This window comes from Nannobrachium achirus (genome assembly GCF_963921795.1).
Source record: "Nannobrachium achirus genome assembly, chromosome: 1".
In the NCBI taxonomy this organism is placed as follows: Eukaryota; Metazoa; Chordata; class Actinopteri; order Myctophiformes; family Myctophidae; genus Nannobrachium; species Nannobrachium achirus.
The window spans coordinates 6,275,395-6,293,896 of record NC_137810.1 but is presented as its reverse complement, the minus strand read 5'-3'; the positions used below and the strand labels follow the sequence as shown (position 1 = coordinate 6,293,896).

The window sequence follows — 18,502 nt, the reverse complement described above, 5'->3', positions numbered from 1 at the left end:
CTCCTGAGGACACATGGAGAGAGGAGAAACACTGAGACCTTCACCCCACCATGACTCCTGAGGACACATGAGAGAGGAGATACATTGAGACCTTCACCCCACCATGACTCCTGAGGACACATGAGAGAGGAGAAACACTGAGACCTTCACCCCACCATGACTCCTGAGGACACATGGAGAGAGGAGATACACTGAGACCTTCACCCCACCATGACTCCTGAGGACACATGAGAGAGGAGATACACTGAGACCTTCACCCCACCATGACTCCTGAGGACACATGGAGAGAGGAGATACACTGAGACCTTCACCCCACCATGACTCCTGAGGACACATGGAGAGAGGAGAAACACTGAGACCTTCACCCCACCATGACTCCTGAGGACACATGAGAGAGGAGAAACACTGAGACCTTCACCCCACCATGACTCCTGAGGACACATGGAGAGAGGAGAAACACTGAGACCTTCACCCCACCATGACTCCTGAGGACACATGGAGAGAGGAGAAACACTGAGACCTTCACCCCACCATGACTCCTGAGGACACATGAGAGAGGAGAAACACTGAGACCTTCACCCCACCATGACTCCTGAGGACACATGGAGAGAGGAGAAACACTGAGACCTTCACCCCACCATGACTCCTGAGGACACATGAGAGAGGAGAAACACTGAGACCTTCACCCCACCATGACTCCTGAGGACACATGGAGAGAGGAGAAACACTGAGACCTTCACCCCACCATGACTCCTGAGGACACATGGAGAGAGGAGAAACACTGAGACCTTCACCCCACCATGACTCCTGAGGACACATGGAGAGAGGAGAAACACTGAGACCTTCACCCCACCATGACTCCTGAGGACACATGAGAGAGGAGAAACACTGAGACCTTCACCCCACCATGACTCCTGAGGACACATGAGAGAGGAGAAACACTGAGACCTTCACCCCACCATGACTCCTGAGGACACATGGAGAGGAGAAACACTGAGACCTTCACCCCACCATGACTCCTGAGGACACATGAGAGAGGAGAAACACTGAGACCTTCACCCCACCATGACTCCTGAGGACACATGGAGAGGAGAAACACTGAGACCTTCACCCCACCATGACTCCTGAGGACACATGAGAGAGGAGAAACACTGAGACCTTCACCCCACCATGACTCCTGAGGACACATGGAGAGAGGAGAAACACTGAGACCTTCACCCCACCATGACTCCTGAGGACACATGGAGAGAGGAGAAACACTGAGACCTTCACCCCACCATGACTCCTGAGGACACATGAGAGAGGAGAAACACTGAGACCTTCACCCCACCATGACTCCTGAGGACACATGAGAGAGGAGAAACACTGAGACCTTCACCCCACCATGACTCCTGAGGACACATGGAGAGAGGAGTAACACTGAGACCTTCACCCCACCATGACTCCTGAGGACACATGGAGAGAGGAGATACACTGAGACCTTCACCCCACCATGACTCCTGAGGACACATGAGAGAGGAGAAACACTGAGACCTTCACCCCACCATGACTCCTGAGGACACATGAGAGAGGAGTAACACTGAGACCTTCACCCCACCATGACTCCTGAGGACACATGGAGAGAGGAGAAACACTGAGACCTTCACCCCACCATGACTCCTGAGGACACATGGAGAGAGGAGAAACACTGAGACCTTCACCCCACCATGACTCCTGAGGACACATGAGAGAGGAGTAACACTGAGACCTTCACCCCACCATGACTCCTGAGGACACATGGAGAGAGGAGAAACACTGAGACCTTCACCCCACCATGACTCCTGAGGACACATGAGAGAGGAGAAACACTGAGACCTTCACCCCACCATGACTCCTGAGGACACATGAGAGAGGAGTAACACTGAGACCTTCACCCCACCATGACTCCTGAGGACACATGAGAGAGAGGAGAAACACTGAGACCTTCACCCCACCATGACTCCTGAGGACACATGGAGAGAGGAGTAACACTGAGACCTTCACCCCACCATGACTCCTGAGGACACATGGAGAGAGGAGAAACACTGAGACCTTCACCCCACCATGACTCCTGAGGACACATGAGAGAGGAGTAGGGCATTCACCAATAGTGATTTTTTAGTATTCTAATTAAAACCCATTGCCAGCCAAATTTAAATATGAATGTGCGCTTATAACGCCAGGAAATAGCTATATTTAATCATTATAATCACATCAATTTACCAAGCCACATTGAAATACCATACCACAAAATGACCACTAGAGTGAGCCATAGACCATAGACTGTGGAAGCCCCCATGTTAACCCATGTTAAAACCAAGGTTCACAACATTCAAGGATGGGACGATGACGTCGATCCCCATTGACATGAATGGGAGACCCGCGGGCCGCCATCTGAGCTCAATACTGTTCAATTCGTGCTTGATCGTCTAAAACCACCATCAGTATGGGCACCGGAACGTATACAGATGCCACACAGAAAGTTTCCGAATCAAAATCCGACCTAGTGAAGCTGCGTGAGGGTCGGATGGTTTGCATTGAGCCTAGCGGCTAGCAGAGGCCTACGTAAACAGGAAGCTATGGCTTAAAGGTGACGTCATAATCGTATCCTTTTTTTTTCACGATTTACGTCTGTATACTAGCCGAAGGTAAGCTAACCGTTCCGCTCCGTCTATTAACCCAAATTAAAAGCTTAAACAATGCTTTTATATAAAAGTTGATAAAAGTCGCTTGGCAGGGAACTCCATAATGAGATTGTCGATCTAAAAGTCGTCCGGCCCTGACTGAGTTAATCAACCTCAAAGTATTCGAATAGTCGAATATTCGACAGGACTGGCCAAACTGTCAAATATTAAGTAAGCAAAAGGCGATCAACATGCTCAGCATGTAGATCTGCTATGTTCACAATATTTATCTGCGGAACTGAGTCACATTAAATGTAATACCTACAATTCCAAGTGCTTGTCAGGGTGGGGGTCCCCAGTTCAAATATGAGTATTTTGGGGGTCACAACCTAAATAGGTTTGAGAACCCCTGGTATAGAGCATTAACAAATTCATCCTTGACAACTCATTCTTATTACTTCCTATCTCGACAAGTTTTATAAACTATCTATATATAAAAATAAAAATAAAGAATATTCGACTTCTGTGAACAACGTCGAATAGTGACTTTGATATTTGAATATTCGAATATTCTAATATTTGGTAAATGCCCTAGAGAGGAGATAGTACATTGATTGCATGAGGTGGAAAGAAGTATTATTTTTTTTTACTTAGGTAGGGTAAGTGATTTAATTCACCTGCTTCTAATGATATCAACGCACTTAATGCGAAATATTCACGTGCTTTCAGACTCTTCAATGCAGAAAGTATCCAGGATACTTGGATATCCAGTATGCCAATGCAGAGATATTAGTAGTAAAATGTCGACATCTAGTGGTCAACCTCAGAGGAGCGCAAAAATAAAACCTGAGGTGATTCCCAGCCTCGAACCAGATGCCAAGATGCCAAGTATGCTCTGTTCCCCGGTGTAACGCCCCACGCCACAGACCCCGACGGAGCGGCGCGGTATTGGGCGCCGATGACCCCCGTGAGTCGCCACCGAGGCGAGCGCTAGCGAGCCGAGTTGCCGCGGCGAGCGGTGGGAACGGCGCCCAATCCCACTCAGCCGCGTTACCGAGTTATGTGCCGTTATGGACAGAATAGTAAATATTCAGTCCCTCACTATCAACATCTACCCCACTATCCACGTCATAGATAAATGCACAAAAAAGGAGTCACTTCATCCGTTCATTAGCTCAGTCAGTAGAGCACGGATGCAACAAACCCACGGTTTGGGTTCGATTCCCCTGAGGGGAACAATATTCAAGGCGAGAGATATCGGCGCATGCGTACTTCAAAGTATACCCAGTGCATATTCTCTGCATTCAAACGTCTGAGAAATGGTGAAAAAGTCGGATTGAATGCGAAGAGAGCAGTCGAAGCCGGTGTTTAATTTCAAGTTCTCATGTAGGTGACAGGCATGTGAGGGTTGAGGCGATGATCAGTGTCCCCAGTGCCCACACTTTTGTTTGCCACGGCATTGATAAGTTGTGCTTTGAGTATTGCTATTTGTCTTGTGACGTGACATATATAAGCGTTGACTTTTTTGACACTTTATGTACTGTATATAGAGCATCGCAGCGGAAGTGGTTTACTGGTGCCACTTAAAAAATCTTCATTCATTTTCCCCATAGACTTTTACAAAAATATTTATAACAATTATGTTAAGCCTAGAACCAAGCCATCCAGGATGGGCAGTGAATCATGACCATACAACCCTTGTTTCTATGAAAAGAACATTTTGAAAATATATTTTATTAAATGTAGTGTATCAAATAATTTAATATTAAAATACAGTATATTTTCACATAGGATCAAAGGTTTTATGGTCATGATTCACTGCCCATCCTGGATGGCTTGGTTCTAAGCTTAACATAATTGTTATAAATGTTTTTGTAAAAGTCTATGGGGAAAATGAATGACGATTTTTAAGTGGCACCAGTAAACCACTTCTGCTGCGATGCTCTACATTCTTCTTTTTTATTGTGCCTTGCTCTTTTTACTGTACACAACAGTACTTTTTTCTTTTCTTTTCATACTTAGCAACTTAGTAACTTTGTAAACCTAAAGGCCCATTCCCACTGCGCCAGATAACAGATAAAAAAATCTCTTTCTCCAGATATTTTCAATTCAAAGTGGATGGTAGATACAGATAAAAAAAAAATCTGCCACAGATAAAAGAAATATCTATCTTTTTATCTGTTATCTGTTATCTGGCCCAGTGGGAATGGGCCTTTAAACTGCTGTGTTGCTTCTGGGCGACTGGTTTTCCCCCTTGGGATAATAAAGGTATCTATCTATCAGAGCATGAGCAGGTTGGATGGTTGCATGGTTTCCTCCGCCATCGGTGTATGAGTGCGTGTGCGTGTGCGTGCGTGCGTGCGTGTGTTTGAAAGGGTGAATGTAATGCACAATGTAAAGCGCTTTATATAAAAAAGCGCTATATACATGCACCATTCACCACTTTACCATTATTTGACATGCTCTTGAGTGTGCGGCTAATAAACATGCAGTGTGCCCCGCTGACCTGCTGGGGGTGCTGTCCCCCCCTCCTCCGTGGTGGGGTTTCCTCTTGGAGGATCGAACGGGGGTGGGCGTGGCTGGTCCGGGCCGCTCCACCATCCTCTGGGGCTGGAAGGTGTGGTGGTTGAGGCTCTGCTCCGTCAGGTAGCGGTCCGTGGGGCTCAGGAGGAGCAGGCTCTGGAGGGACAGGGTGGAGGAAGACTTTTTAACCAATTTTTTTTATGCTGTAACTATTGAAAAACAGCAGATCTACAAGCTCACAGCGCGCGGCGAGCTTTTAGATCTGCTATTTTTGAAAAATCTAGATTTTCTTTTTTGCATGTCTTTGAATATACAATATATTTCTCAAAGCAAACTTTTGTAACTCAAGTCTCTGCTACTGGGGGGTCCCTGGAACAACATGTTTTGAGATCGTCGGTCCGCGACCAAATGCATGTACTTTTGGGGGTCCTTGACATGAAAAAGTTTGAGAACCAAGGAGGATTTAGAAGACATTCATAGAATCAGGTCAATATATTCAAAGATTTTCACGATTTTTCAAAAATAGCAGATCTACAAGCTCACAAGTGAGCTTGTAGATCTGCTATTTTTTTAATAGTTGAAGCATAAAATAATAATAATAATGATGATTACTTGAGTAAAAGTACAAAAGTATTAATCTTATCCACCGGTTTCCGCGAGAATTTACTGTAGAAGTACTGTATGTGTGGGACACATCCGGAGAACAGCAGACATACAAGCTCACATCGCGTTGCAGTTGCAACCGCTGTGAGCTTGTAGATCACTCTCGGCTGTGACGCCGGAACTGCCGCACACCTTCTGCGCAATGCATGATGGGACGTTAGAAACTTGTGGATAGAATCTGTTATCTTTATGAGCTCAGTTCGGGGCAGGGACATGCTGGGCCCCTGATTCAGCCCGGGAAAAAGAGTTGTAGAGGCCCTCATTGCGCGCTATAGAGAGAGATCTCTCTCTATCGCGCTGCTGCTACTCAAAGATTTGCCATTTCAGATCATGACAAGTGACAAGCCAGTGGGCCAATTACTGTACATGAGTTATATTTCGTCGTTGTCGGGTGGAAACCTATGTCCAAAACCGCTTGTTTTGTATTTATCATTTTAAAAATGATTTAAACTAGTGAAAACAGCCGATCTACAAGCACACAACACCTCGCACCGCGAGGCGTTGTGTGCTTGTAGATCTGCTGTTTTCACTACTTTTGTGCAACGGCCTTGTATGATGAAGCAGGGCTTTGCTTTGCAAAAAAAATGTATACATTTGAAACTTGGAGATACAAGGTTTCTGCCCGACAGTGACGATTTACTTTGTTGGCTGCCCAGCCCCCAAAATGGAACGAAGGCCGACATTTTATTTTTAATTTTTTCCGGCCTGGACCGGCCGGGAATGAACCGGCCGCTCAGGAGTTGTCTGGCCAGCACGTCCCTGGTCCGGGGCTCTCCCCAGGTTGGCAGAGGGAGAGCAGCGCCCAGGACTACAGCTTAGGCAACTGGCACTGGGTGAAAAAAGGGGTTACAAACTCATGGGATGCAAATTTAGCAAGAAATAAATACGTAGTGTATAATTAAAGGGTCAAACTCGTTCTTCTGCTATACCACAAAAATGTGGAACGCCTTACCGAAGGCCTTAAAGGAGTGTGGATCACTAGCATCCTTTAAAATCGCCCTGAAAAACCACTTACAGGCAGCAGCCGTTCGCAACTGGCAATGACAAACCTAGCCCAGCCCTACCCTCCCCCTGACCCTTCTTTGTATTTACCTACTGTATGTTTTTTTCTTTTTTTCTTTTTTTTCCTGACTATATCTACAGCATAGTACTGTGTTCTATCCATCTGTCATTCAATGTTATATGAGATACTTCAATGGTTTCCTATGGAAATAAGCTTAGTCTTTTCTAGGATCTCCTTTTAGTAGACCTTGTACCAGTGAACTGTACCGTCGTGAAACTGTACATTTTCCTATGCAAACTTCTAATAAAGTCTTCAATCAATTCAATCAATCAATATAAAATATCAAACATGGAAATGGAAATACCAAAGTAAAGTAAAAAAGATATACAGTAATTATTGTAATAATATTTAAAACTAGTACTTTAGTACATTGCTTGAGTAAATGCACTTAGCTACTTCTTCCCTCCCCTGGATGCTTGTCATTTCTCCGCCCACCTCAGATGTTTGTCCCGCCCACAGCCTGAACATTCTGTACAGTAGCTGTCAGTGACATTGACCGCCCAGCATGACCCTGACACGGTTGTTGGTGGAACAACACTCTCTGTGACACACTTTACACCCAGAGAACACACACACACACACACACACACACACACACACACACACACACACACACACACACACACACACACACACACACACACACACACACACACACACACACACACACACACACACACACACACACACACACACACACACACACACACACACACACACGCAGCCTGGCATGGACTATTTGTGGCACAAAATAAAATTAGCCTCTTTAAAAGAAATCCTGGTAGCACAGCCAGTTAGAACACACAGTCACACAGAATCCAGTCTTGTCTTCTTGCATAATACCTGATGATCTTGTTTTTCATTTCATTAATGAACCACGTCACTTTTAAAACATGAACGTGTTGATTTTACTGTATATACAGATATGGTAGCCACTGCTTTTATATATCGTTGATTTCTGGCCTAAAATCTGTTCTTTCCTTCTTATTATCCTTTTTAGCATTCTTGTACAACTGTACCTCTGTACTGTTTGCAACTAATAAAGTATTCAATCAATCAATCAATCAATCAATCAATCAATTTAACTGTATTTGATTTGCTGCATTTCTGTGATCCAGTCTTCTTTATTTTCTCTTCTCTATTCTAACTCTGAAGGATGTTGCTTGCACTCTTTTACATCTGTATTGCAGTGATGTAAAGTAACTAACCTACATTTAGTACAATTCTGAGGCATTTGTATTTCCAATTTCCAATACTTTTACTTCTACTCCACAACATCTCCAAATATTGTACTTTTACTCCACTATATTTATTTGTGCACTTTAGTTACTAGTTACTTGATTATTATTACAAAAAAGAGTACATTAAACACTTCAGCTCTATATCCATTTTGGTCATTTGAAAATAGACGATCTACAAGCTCACAATTTGTCGTGATGGCGACACATTGTGAGCTTGTAGGTCAGTTATTTCAATACCAATACTTTTTGTACTTTTACTCAAATAATTTTTGAATTCCGGGCTTTCACTTGTAATGTATTTCTACATTGCAGTATTGATACGTTTACTTAAAGCTATACTGTGTAAGTTGCTCAACCAGTGGTCAGTAGCTCTATAGCAAACCTCGGTCGCGTCCTCGTCTTTCGGCCGTTTTTCGCCGCGGACCGGGCCTCACAACCCCCGCGTCTGCCTCCACCTCGCCGAGATCTATCTTTAGAGGGGTCCCTGGTTCCTGTGCGTTCAGGCATTCCGGATAAACGACTTCTTCACCCATGCTTCACCGTTCACTCGAGTATAGAGACACACGGGAGACTACAAATATGGCCGCCCTAGCGACCCCACTTCAAGATGCGCTGTGATTGGCCGGCAGTGTATAACCCTCGCTGTGATTGGCATGGTATAACTTTAAAGTTATACCATGTAACTTTTTTTATAAAACAAATCTTAAAATTGTCCTAACTGTTACATCGCTAAAGTTTTAGAACCCCCACTCCGTTATTTTCAGCTTCTGAAGCCTTCTCTTTATATGTTTTCTACTTAGCCGTGACAGGGGCGGGATTTCCCGGCAAAATTACGTCATCATACACTACCGGCCAATCACAGCGAGGGTTATACACTGCCGGCCAATCACAGCGCATCTTGAAGTGGGGTCGCTATCACAATACGGCGGCCATATTTGTAGGCGCCCGTGTAGCTTGCCTCAACATAACAACAGCATTTACTCGGGTGAATGAGTCCCTTTCTCCGGAATGCCTGAACGCACAGGAACCAGGGACCCCTCGAAAGATAGATCTCGGTGAGATGGAGGCAGACGCGGGGGTGTCCGCGGCGAAAAACGGCCGAAAGACGCGTACGCGACCGCGGTTTGCTATAGAGCTACTGACCTCTAGGTGAGCAACTTACACAGTATAGCTTTAAGTAACAAATGTGAGTACTTTTCCCACCACTGTGTAATGATGTGACGTGAAATGACAAAGTGCCAATACAGTTGATTCTGACTCTGATCCTGATGTCTCTCTCTCTCCTCTCTCTCTCTGCCCTTTGTTTCCTGTCTCTTTACACTAGGGCATACATGGGCAACTGGCGGCCCGGGGGCAGTTAACATGAGTATATAATTAAATGTGTTTGAAATTAAATCAAAATGCTACATTTCAGGATTCCAATTCAAATTAACAAGAAAATCATTCAGGATTCCAATTCAAAAGAAGCAAAAAAATAGCCGATCTACAAGCTCAAAACGCATCGCAGCGCGATGCTTTTGAGCTTGTAGATCGGCTATTTTTTGCACTATTTTTTGCACTGTTTTTTTGACAGGAAACAAAGGGCAAAGTAGGTGTAGCAATATGCAGTGTGGCCCTCTGGAGTGAAGGTGGAAATATAGTGGCCCTCTGGAGTGAAGGTGGAAATATAGTGGCCCTCGCCATCATCAAAGTTGCCCACCCCTGCACTAGCGCATTAACGACTTGTGAGTCAACTCGACTCAGTAAAAAGTTGAGTTCAAGTCGACTTTATCGTTCGATGACGTCATCACATCACACACAACCCCCCAATAATTTTGGGGGGTCCCCAGATGATTAACTTAATGTGAAACATTGTTTTCTCACTCAACTGTAAACAAACCAACATAAAGTTTAAGTGTATAGAGGGTATCTGCACATTTCTAAAGCGCCAATTTAAGGACTTTTTTAATACCTCTAAAATTACAAATTTAACATTGGCCAAATTGTCAAATATATAGAGGCAGAAATTGTGAAATACATGTGTGAAATACATGCTCAGAACGCCTCGCAACGCGAGGCGTTCTGAGCATGTAGATCTGCTATTTTCACAATAGAACGCTTTTTTTTTCTTTTCAGCTTCGACTTTCTCTGGTGGGAGTCGACTTGTGTAATGAAGTCGACTTGTCGACTTTTTGGTTAATGCCCTGCTTTACACTGACCCATCTGGAATAAAACAGGGGGAAAAAGGACGGTTTATAAAAAGGTCAAAACTAGCCCAGCCTTCAAAGTCACCATGACTCACACGTTGATAAGGAGAGAGGCTCGTCCGCCTGCTCCACGCGGCGTGAAAACAAAACGCAGAGCCAACACAATGTGCTCTTTCTGTGGCGCGGCGGTGACTCACTACCTCGTACCTACACGGGGAACGCACACGAGTGCACCAGCGCTGCTGCGGCGCTGCCCACGGGCCTCTCTGACAGAGCCTGTGTTTGCACGCAGTCACAGCAGCAACCAGTTGTTTTAACTATTAACAACTTGGGAGCCAAGGTTTCTAACATTTCTAGCTGTTGCTGCTGCCACCATTGACTTACGCTTTGTTTCGACGTGCCTCGCAAGCTTCGTGCGTGTGCACGTGCGTGTCCAGAGAAGATTGAGGAGGATAATCCATGTTTCAAAGTAGAATCTAAAGCAATGTTAAGTGCTTCCGTGATTTCTCCCCCAGAAGAGCTGCATGCACTGACTGGGTGACGTAATGGACTCAGGTCAGTCAAAGGGCAGCTGCAGGCTCGTAGAGTTAACTGTTTGTTGCCTCGTCTGTGAACGAGATTGGCAGGGGGACACCTAGTGGCCATAACTCGTCCCTGAACGAGTTTGGCTCCCAAGTTGTTAAAAAATAGCAGATATATACAATAGGGGTGTAATGATACATTTTAACAGCGATACGATACGCACCACGATACATGGTTAACGATTCGATTCAATGATTTAAAATCAATATAGTAACTATTTAGCAAAGAAATTAAATCTGTGTAAAACGTGTAAACAATCTATTATAATGGCAGTAAACGCTGTGGTTATCTAGCAAATACTTAGACATTATATTTCAACACATATGGACAAACCCACCTTGACATGAACACAAGAGATTACACACATTAACGATAGACCAAGATTGGAAACCAGACCAAGATTATGGAAAGGTAATTAGACCCCTCTTTTTCATTTTCACTCTTAAAGTTGCCAAATACAAAGCACAAATACTTAGTTTCCATACAATCAATGATTTGCATTGCAAAACGATTCGATACCGATTACCACATTTTAAAACATTACGATACAAAGCCAAAACGGTACGTTATTTTCCTTTTGCAAACGATATAGTAGATCATTGCAAATTAAAATAGATTTTTAGATTCAGTTATATCATTACAGCCCTAATATACAACCTTGCGAGGTTGGCGCGGCACGCAGATATCCTCCACTGACATGAAACCGCCCCCCCCCTTCCCATTGAAATGCATCGGTGGAACGCGGACTCTCATAGGTATGTTGGTGTGTGTGCAGACTGTGCACCCTAACAGAGTATTGGTATGTTGGTGTGTGTGCAGACTGTGCACCCTAACAGAGTATTGGTATGTTGGTGTGTGTGCAGACTGTGCACCCTAACAGAGTATTTCCACATTGTAGTATTGATGATACTTTTACTTAAAGTAAAAGATGTGAGCACGTTTTTCCATCCCTGGCAGCATACAGCTCTACTGGTGTGAGCTGGGAATACAAGCACACACACACACACACACACACACACACACACACACACACACACACACCAAGTGGGACAAAGAAAATGACCCACATAGGTTTTTATTAATGCAGTGCCTACCATCTCACAGTGAAACACCTGATCTTTTTCCTTATTATTATTCCAGCCGTTTCCTCAGCCTGTTTCTGACCCCAGCGCTATTTTCACTGCCCCAGACGAAGTATGAGCAGATTTATTAATGCATGAAAAGACTGTGTGAATACTAACAGAGACCTGTGAAGTGTTCAGTACGTCATCATGAACACAGTGTGAATACTAAGAGAGACCTGTGAAGTGTTCAGTATGTCATCATGAACACAGTGTGAATACTAACAGATGTGTGGAGTGTTCAGTACGGGAGCGTGACAACATAACATTTGTTCTACGTCCCAGTATTTCGACGCGGGTGAATGTTAATGTTAACAACTCGGTCCGTCTTGGTTCAGATTACCACGGAACCCGCACGGTTCTGGGTTCTGTTTATCATGTAACAGTAAACCCCGACTCCGGCGAACAAGACAGCGCTGATTTGGGACAAGCGCTGGAGCTGCAGCTGTGAAGCTTGATGTATGCTTCGCCGTAATGGCCGTGTTGCGTATCTATAGCAGACGTACAAGCTCATAGCGCAGCGAAATGTTGTGAGCTTGTAGCTCTGATATTTTCAGTACCTCATCATGAACACTGTGTGAATGCTAACAGACGTGTGAGGTGTTCAGTACCTCATCATGAACATTGTGTGAATGCTAACAGACGTGTGAGGTGTTCAGTACCTTCATCAGGTCCAGCAGGTCGGTGGTGATGATGCCCAGATACCTCCTGTCCAGCGTCTGGGGGTGAGTCACCGAGGGGAACTGGAGGGAAGAAATATAATCATCTTTATTGTCCCTGAAGGAATATTTGTCTTCACAGAGAAACAAACACATAATCATATAAGACAACACAACAGATCACAAAGACATCCTCAGGTCCCCAATATGCACAGAAATCCCTCTTAGCGACGGGGGGCGAGGCAGATTGTTTAGTGCAGCGATGGCTGAGGGGACAAAACTCTTCAAGGTTCTATCTTCACCCTGATGGCATGAGGTGGAAGTAGCGGTGCATGGATGATCTGTGTAATTTATTATTGAGAGTGCTAAGCGTGTGATAGAGTTCTCAACAGGCCTGAACATTAAGGCCCGGCCCTAACTCGGCCAGAGGCCCTACCGACTAGTTAGCATACATTTTAGGCCCTACCCTACCCTAAATGTCGGGTCGGGTTCTGGTATGGTCGGGTTCTCATTACTCTATCACAGAGTAATAGTAATATTGAACCCTAGAGGAATTTTTCATTGAGCCCAGAGGCCCTACCCGGCCCGACTAATTAGCATACATTTTAGGCCCTACCCTACCCTAAAAGTCGGGTCGGGTTCGGGTATGGTCGGGTTCGGGCAGAATTTGAGAACTCTAGCGTGTGATGGCCTTATTGTTGTGAAAGAAAGAAAGAAAGAAAGAACGAAAGAACGAAAGAACGAAAGAAAGAAAGAAAAGAAAGACACACAGACAGACTTCTTATTGATCCTGAGATGAGTCCAGCCTCGGTAGCAGCACTCCAGTAAAGCATCAAACAAAGATGAACATGCAGGCCAGGCTTAGAGAGAACAAGCACAGATTACCCAGTAACACTTAAGGCCACTTTTAACCGCACAGATTCGGCGACGATTCGGCGGCGGAAGGCGGCGGAAAGCGTCTGTTGCCGAACGGGAGCTCATCGTCAGGTTTTCGGCAGCGGGTCGGGAACCTTATCGACCGAAAACTGGAAAACTGGACTTGCTCAGTTTTGTTCAGTCACCCCTCGCCGTCGGTAAGATTGAGGGAGTTGTAGAATAGTTTACTACTGCTCCAAAACCAAGCCAAAACAAGCCAGAGACATTTTCCCGTCGCATATTTTTACTAAATACCATATTCTCAATCTCAACTCTCAATTCCTATTCCAATCGGATCCAAAGCAAAGCTAGTAGTAGGCTAGTAATAGTCCATCAAGTGCCCGTGTTGTTGTTTTCTTTTTTTTCCTCCTCTGCACGGAGAACAGAGCTGCCTCCGGCCGGGTTAGGGTTGCCAGATTCTGTGAGTGAAATACGCGACCAGGTCTATGAAAATAAGCCCAAAAGCGCGACCAGTTTCACCTCTGAACTCTATTACATTAGTTATTTTATAAAATAATGTTGAAAGCAAGGCCAAATAAGCAACTACACTTCAGAAACAAGCCCAAACAAAAGCAACCCACATCTAGCAACATTATAGGAAAACAGGATCAACGTTGCTTATAAGGAGCAGACCTGGCACCACTGCCATACAGTAACTACAGTCGGCGTCGTCTGAAAAAAATAAAATAAAAAATAAGTGCTTAGTTTTTTGCAGTTCTTTGCAGTCTGTGTACAGTCAGAAGGAGTCTCCTGTAGGCTGTTTGGTGTGTAGACACCTCTAGAGAGAACAAGCACAGATTACCCAGTAACACTTAGAGAGAACAAGCACAGATTACCCAGTAACACTTAGAGAGAACAAGCACAGATTACCCAGTAACACTTAGAGAGAACAAGCACAGATTACCCAGTAACACTTAGAGAGAACAAGCACAGAGAGAACAAGCACAGATTACCCAGTAACACTTAGAGAGAACAAGCACAGATTACCCAGTAACACTTAGAGAGAACAAGCACAGAGAGAACAAGCACAGATTACCCAGTAACACTTAGAGAGAACAAGCACAGATTACCCAGTAACACTTAGAGAGAACAAGCACAGATTACCCAGTAACACTTAGAGAGAACAAGCACAGATTACCCAGTAACACTTAGAGAGAACAAGCACAGATTACCCAGTAACACTTAGAGAACAAGCACAGATTACCCAGTAACACTTAGAGAGAACAAGCACAGATTACCCAGTAACACTGGCACCACAACCAGGGCAACCATCTAATCATAGAAGTAAGCAATTTACCCCGAGTGAGAGGACATTATGCTCTGATAATGTCCTGTGTTAGGGTGTTATCGGACGAGGCGAAGCCGAGTCCGATAACACCCTAACACAGGACATTATCAGAGCATAATGTCCGACCCCGAGTGGTAAATAGCTTTTCTACCACTTTTTCCCTTATACATGAAAGAAAACACATAGTTGTAACTTGCAAGGATCTTAAGTTACAATCATTATTGCCTATAAAACTTCCGCGAGACAGCAGATAGTTCCACCAACAACATCTTCTACTCACCAACAGATGGCGCCAACTCCATACTAATCCATGCGTCTAGCTTACAGCTAAGCTAACGTCAGTTAGAAGTACCGTTCCGGCCGTAAATAGAGGCTGTTCGCTTCCAGAAAGGCATAGGTTCAGAGAAAAGGGGCTTTAAAGTTGGCGGATTGCATTGGATCCAAATAAATCGGCGACTATAGCATGCACGTTAGTGAACATAGGACCGTTGCCACGGTCATTTGTTGGTTGGGGGAAAGGTGTTCCGACTACCTCCTGAAGTCCCCGGATGTACACTGAGGCTCATTGATCTCGGACAAGTCTTCACACAACTTTGCGGCAGTAGTTCTCTCATAACCTCCGGAATTTAGCCAATCAGAATCCAGTATTTGAACACGTGACTCGAAAAAGTGGTAGAAGACAGGATTAGAGGCCTTGTGTCATGCATTTATAACGCTAAAGACCCTGCTCTTTCTGCTAGTGTTGATTTCCTAGACAAAATTTTCAGCTGTTCCAATTCCAAACATGATGCAAACATGACCCACTTTGATTACTTCAGTAGTTTAATGCCTAGTATTCACATTGTATTGTCTTTTTATTTCCAATGTATTTGTATTTAAGTTCATAAAGTTAAAGTGCACTTTTAACCAAACCGATTCGGCCACGAATCGGCGGCGGACAGCGGCGGAAAGCGTCTGTTGCCGACAGGGAGCTCATCGGCATGTTTTCGGTAGCGGGTCGGGAACGCTATCGACCAGTATCGACGGAAAACTGGAAGACTGGACTTGCTCAGTTTTGTTGAGTCGCCCCTGGCCGTCGGTAGGATTGAGGGAGTTTGCTACTGCTGCAAAACAAAGCCTACATTTTTACTAAATAGCATATTCACAATCTCAACTATCAATTCCTATACTAATCAACTCCAAAGCAACGCTAGTAATAGTGATGTGTGTTGTAGGCCTATTGGTAAGAGCAGAAAAAAAACAACAACGCACATAGTAAAATCTCTGCTTCCCCCGTCCGGTTGCCAGATTCTGTGAGTGAAACAAGCGACCAGGTCTATGAAAAACAAGCGCAAAAGAAAACAACCAGTTTCACCTATTGAGTTCAATTACATTAGCTATTTTCTAAAAGAATGTTGAAAGCAAGGCCAAATAAGTAACTACACTTCAGAAACAAGCCCAAACAAAAGTAACCCACAACTAGAAACATTATAAGAAAACAGGATCAAAGTCGCTTATAACGAGCATACCTGGCAACAGAGTGCGTGTAAAATAGCTACTCAGAAGGAACTGGTTTCTAGGGTTAGGACCCGCCGCAGTGGTGTCCGGTAAGAACTTAACCGAGATGCCTTGAATCGTATGAGAGGCTCTGAAGTCTTGCTGGGAGAACTAGCTGAGTATCTTGAGATGGCCGGAGGCGATGACAAGCCACAAGCCCAGGTGATCCTGGCGACAAGGTCCGTGCCGAAGAACGCTTCTGGCTTCTCCGGTGTCAAAGGCTCCTATTTATAGGGCTTGTTTGTTTATGAAGGTGACATCAGCATGATGTCATCCTGATGAGGTCACTAACTAGACATTTCCATATATGGGCCGCTCCTTTGTGTACGATGTGATATCACCCTGATGAAGTCAGCAGCTAGATGTAAGCAATTTACCCCGAGTGAGAGGACATTATGCTCTCATAATGTCCGCAGTGAGGGTGTTATCGGACGAGGCGCAGCCGAGTCCGATAACACCCTCACTCAGGACATTATGAGAGCATAATGTCCGACCCCGAGTGGTAAATAGCTTTTCTACCACTTTTTCCCGTATACATGAAAGAAAACACATAGTTGTAACTTGCAAGGATCTTAAGTTACAATCATTATTGCCTATAAAACTTCCGCGAGACAGCAGATAGTTCCACAAACAACATCTTCTACTCACCAACAGATGGCGCCAACTCCATACTAATCCATGCGTCTAGCTTACAGCTAAGCTAACGTCAGTTAGAAGTACCGTTCCGGCCGTAAATAGAGGCTGTTCGCTTCCAGAAAGGCATAGGTTCAGAGAAAAGGGGCTTTAAAGTTGGCGGATTGCATTGGATCCAAATAAATCGGCGACTATAGCATGCACGTTAGTAAACATAGGACCGTTGCCACCGTCATTTGTTGGTTGGGGGAAAGGTGTTCCGACTACCTCCTGAAGTCCCCGGATGTACACTGAGGTGCATTGATCTCGGACAAGTCCTCATACAACTTTGCGGCAGTTGTTTTGTCATAACCTCCGGAATTTAGCCAATCAGAATCCAGTATTTGAACACGTGACTAGAAAAAGTGGTAGAAATCTCCATATATGGAGATATCGAATGTGAGGTGAGGTGAGATACGTCAGTCATTTCCATATATGGAGATTCAACTTCAACGGGTAACAATGGCTACCTAACGACTAGCCACGTGATGCGAAGATGAGTGAGGGTCTTTGTAACAGCCACCCCCAGACTTTCCGTGGAAATCTGTACAAGATCGAGAAGGCCCGAACGGAAACCCTTAGTCATCTGGCCACCCCATCAAAGATAAAAGGGACATCTTGTCAACAGGCTGGAGTTGGCCACCCCGTACCGGTTCTGGTCTGAGGTGATAGCCTGCCACCCCGTCAGTATGTAGGGGTCCAGATATCTGCTTTTCAGGTGGGGTCCCATCCGGATGATAGACGGGTCTCTGCCTATCCAGACCTGGTCTTACTGGGGATCGAGACCTACTCCTATATCCCGATGGCTGATCATCTCCAGGATAGTCGTTATGATCGATGACTTCGATGTTCTGGCAGGTCGGGATGAGCTGAGGTTACAGTCTCGTGCCGCCGCCCCGTTGGGAGGTAAGAGTCCTGATGGTCCTGTACGCTTGGTGGATAGGTGTTTCTCAAGTGGGGTCCCATATCCTCAAGACCTGTGTATCTTGATCCCTGATGCCTAGGACCTCCGGAGCCCTCAGGCTCTAGAGGTAAGGGGGGACCCACATCTTCGGGACCTGGGCTAAGGACCTCCAAGGCCAAGGACCTCCAAGGCCCCCAGGCTCTGGCGGCAACTGAGGTCCCACATCTCTGGACCAGGTCATCTCAACTCCTGATGACTAAGGCCTCCGGAGCGCTCAGGCTCTGGAGACGAATAAGGTCACACATCGTTGTGACCTGATCATCCCATACCTTTACGACAAGGACCTCCAAAGCCCTCAGGCTCTGGAGGCAAATAAGGTCACGCATCTTTGTGACCTGGTCGTCCTATACCTTGACGACAAGGACCTCCAAAGCCCTCAGGCTCTAGAGGTAAGGGGGGACCCACATCTTCGGGACCTGGGCTAAGGACCTCCAAGGCCAAGGACCT

At 45.1% G+C, this 18,502-nt stretch overlaps 1 protein-coding gene across 10 annotated transcripts in view; it reads right to left on the bottom strand.

The window, feature by feature from the left end:
* The window catches only part of LOC308291649 (cyclin-dependent kinase-like 5), a 204,169-nt gene that overhangs the window by 43,360 nt on the left and 142,307 nt on the right, over positions 1 to 18,502 (bottom strand). For all 10 annotated transcript variants that reach the window (XM_080733710.1, XM_080733713.1, XM_080733716.1 and 7 more), the window contains 2 exons: positions 12,684 to 12,764; positions 5,149 to 5,321 (listed from right to left, as the gene is read on the bottom strand). In XM_080733710.1, the coding sequence (XP_080589836.1) occupies positions 5,149 to 5,321; positions 12,684 to 12,764 (254 nt within the window). The remainder of the gene's footprint in view (positions 1 to 5,148; positions 5,322 to 12,683; positions 12,765 to 18,502) is intronic.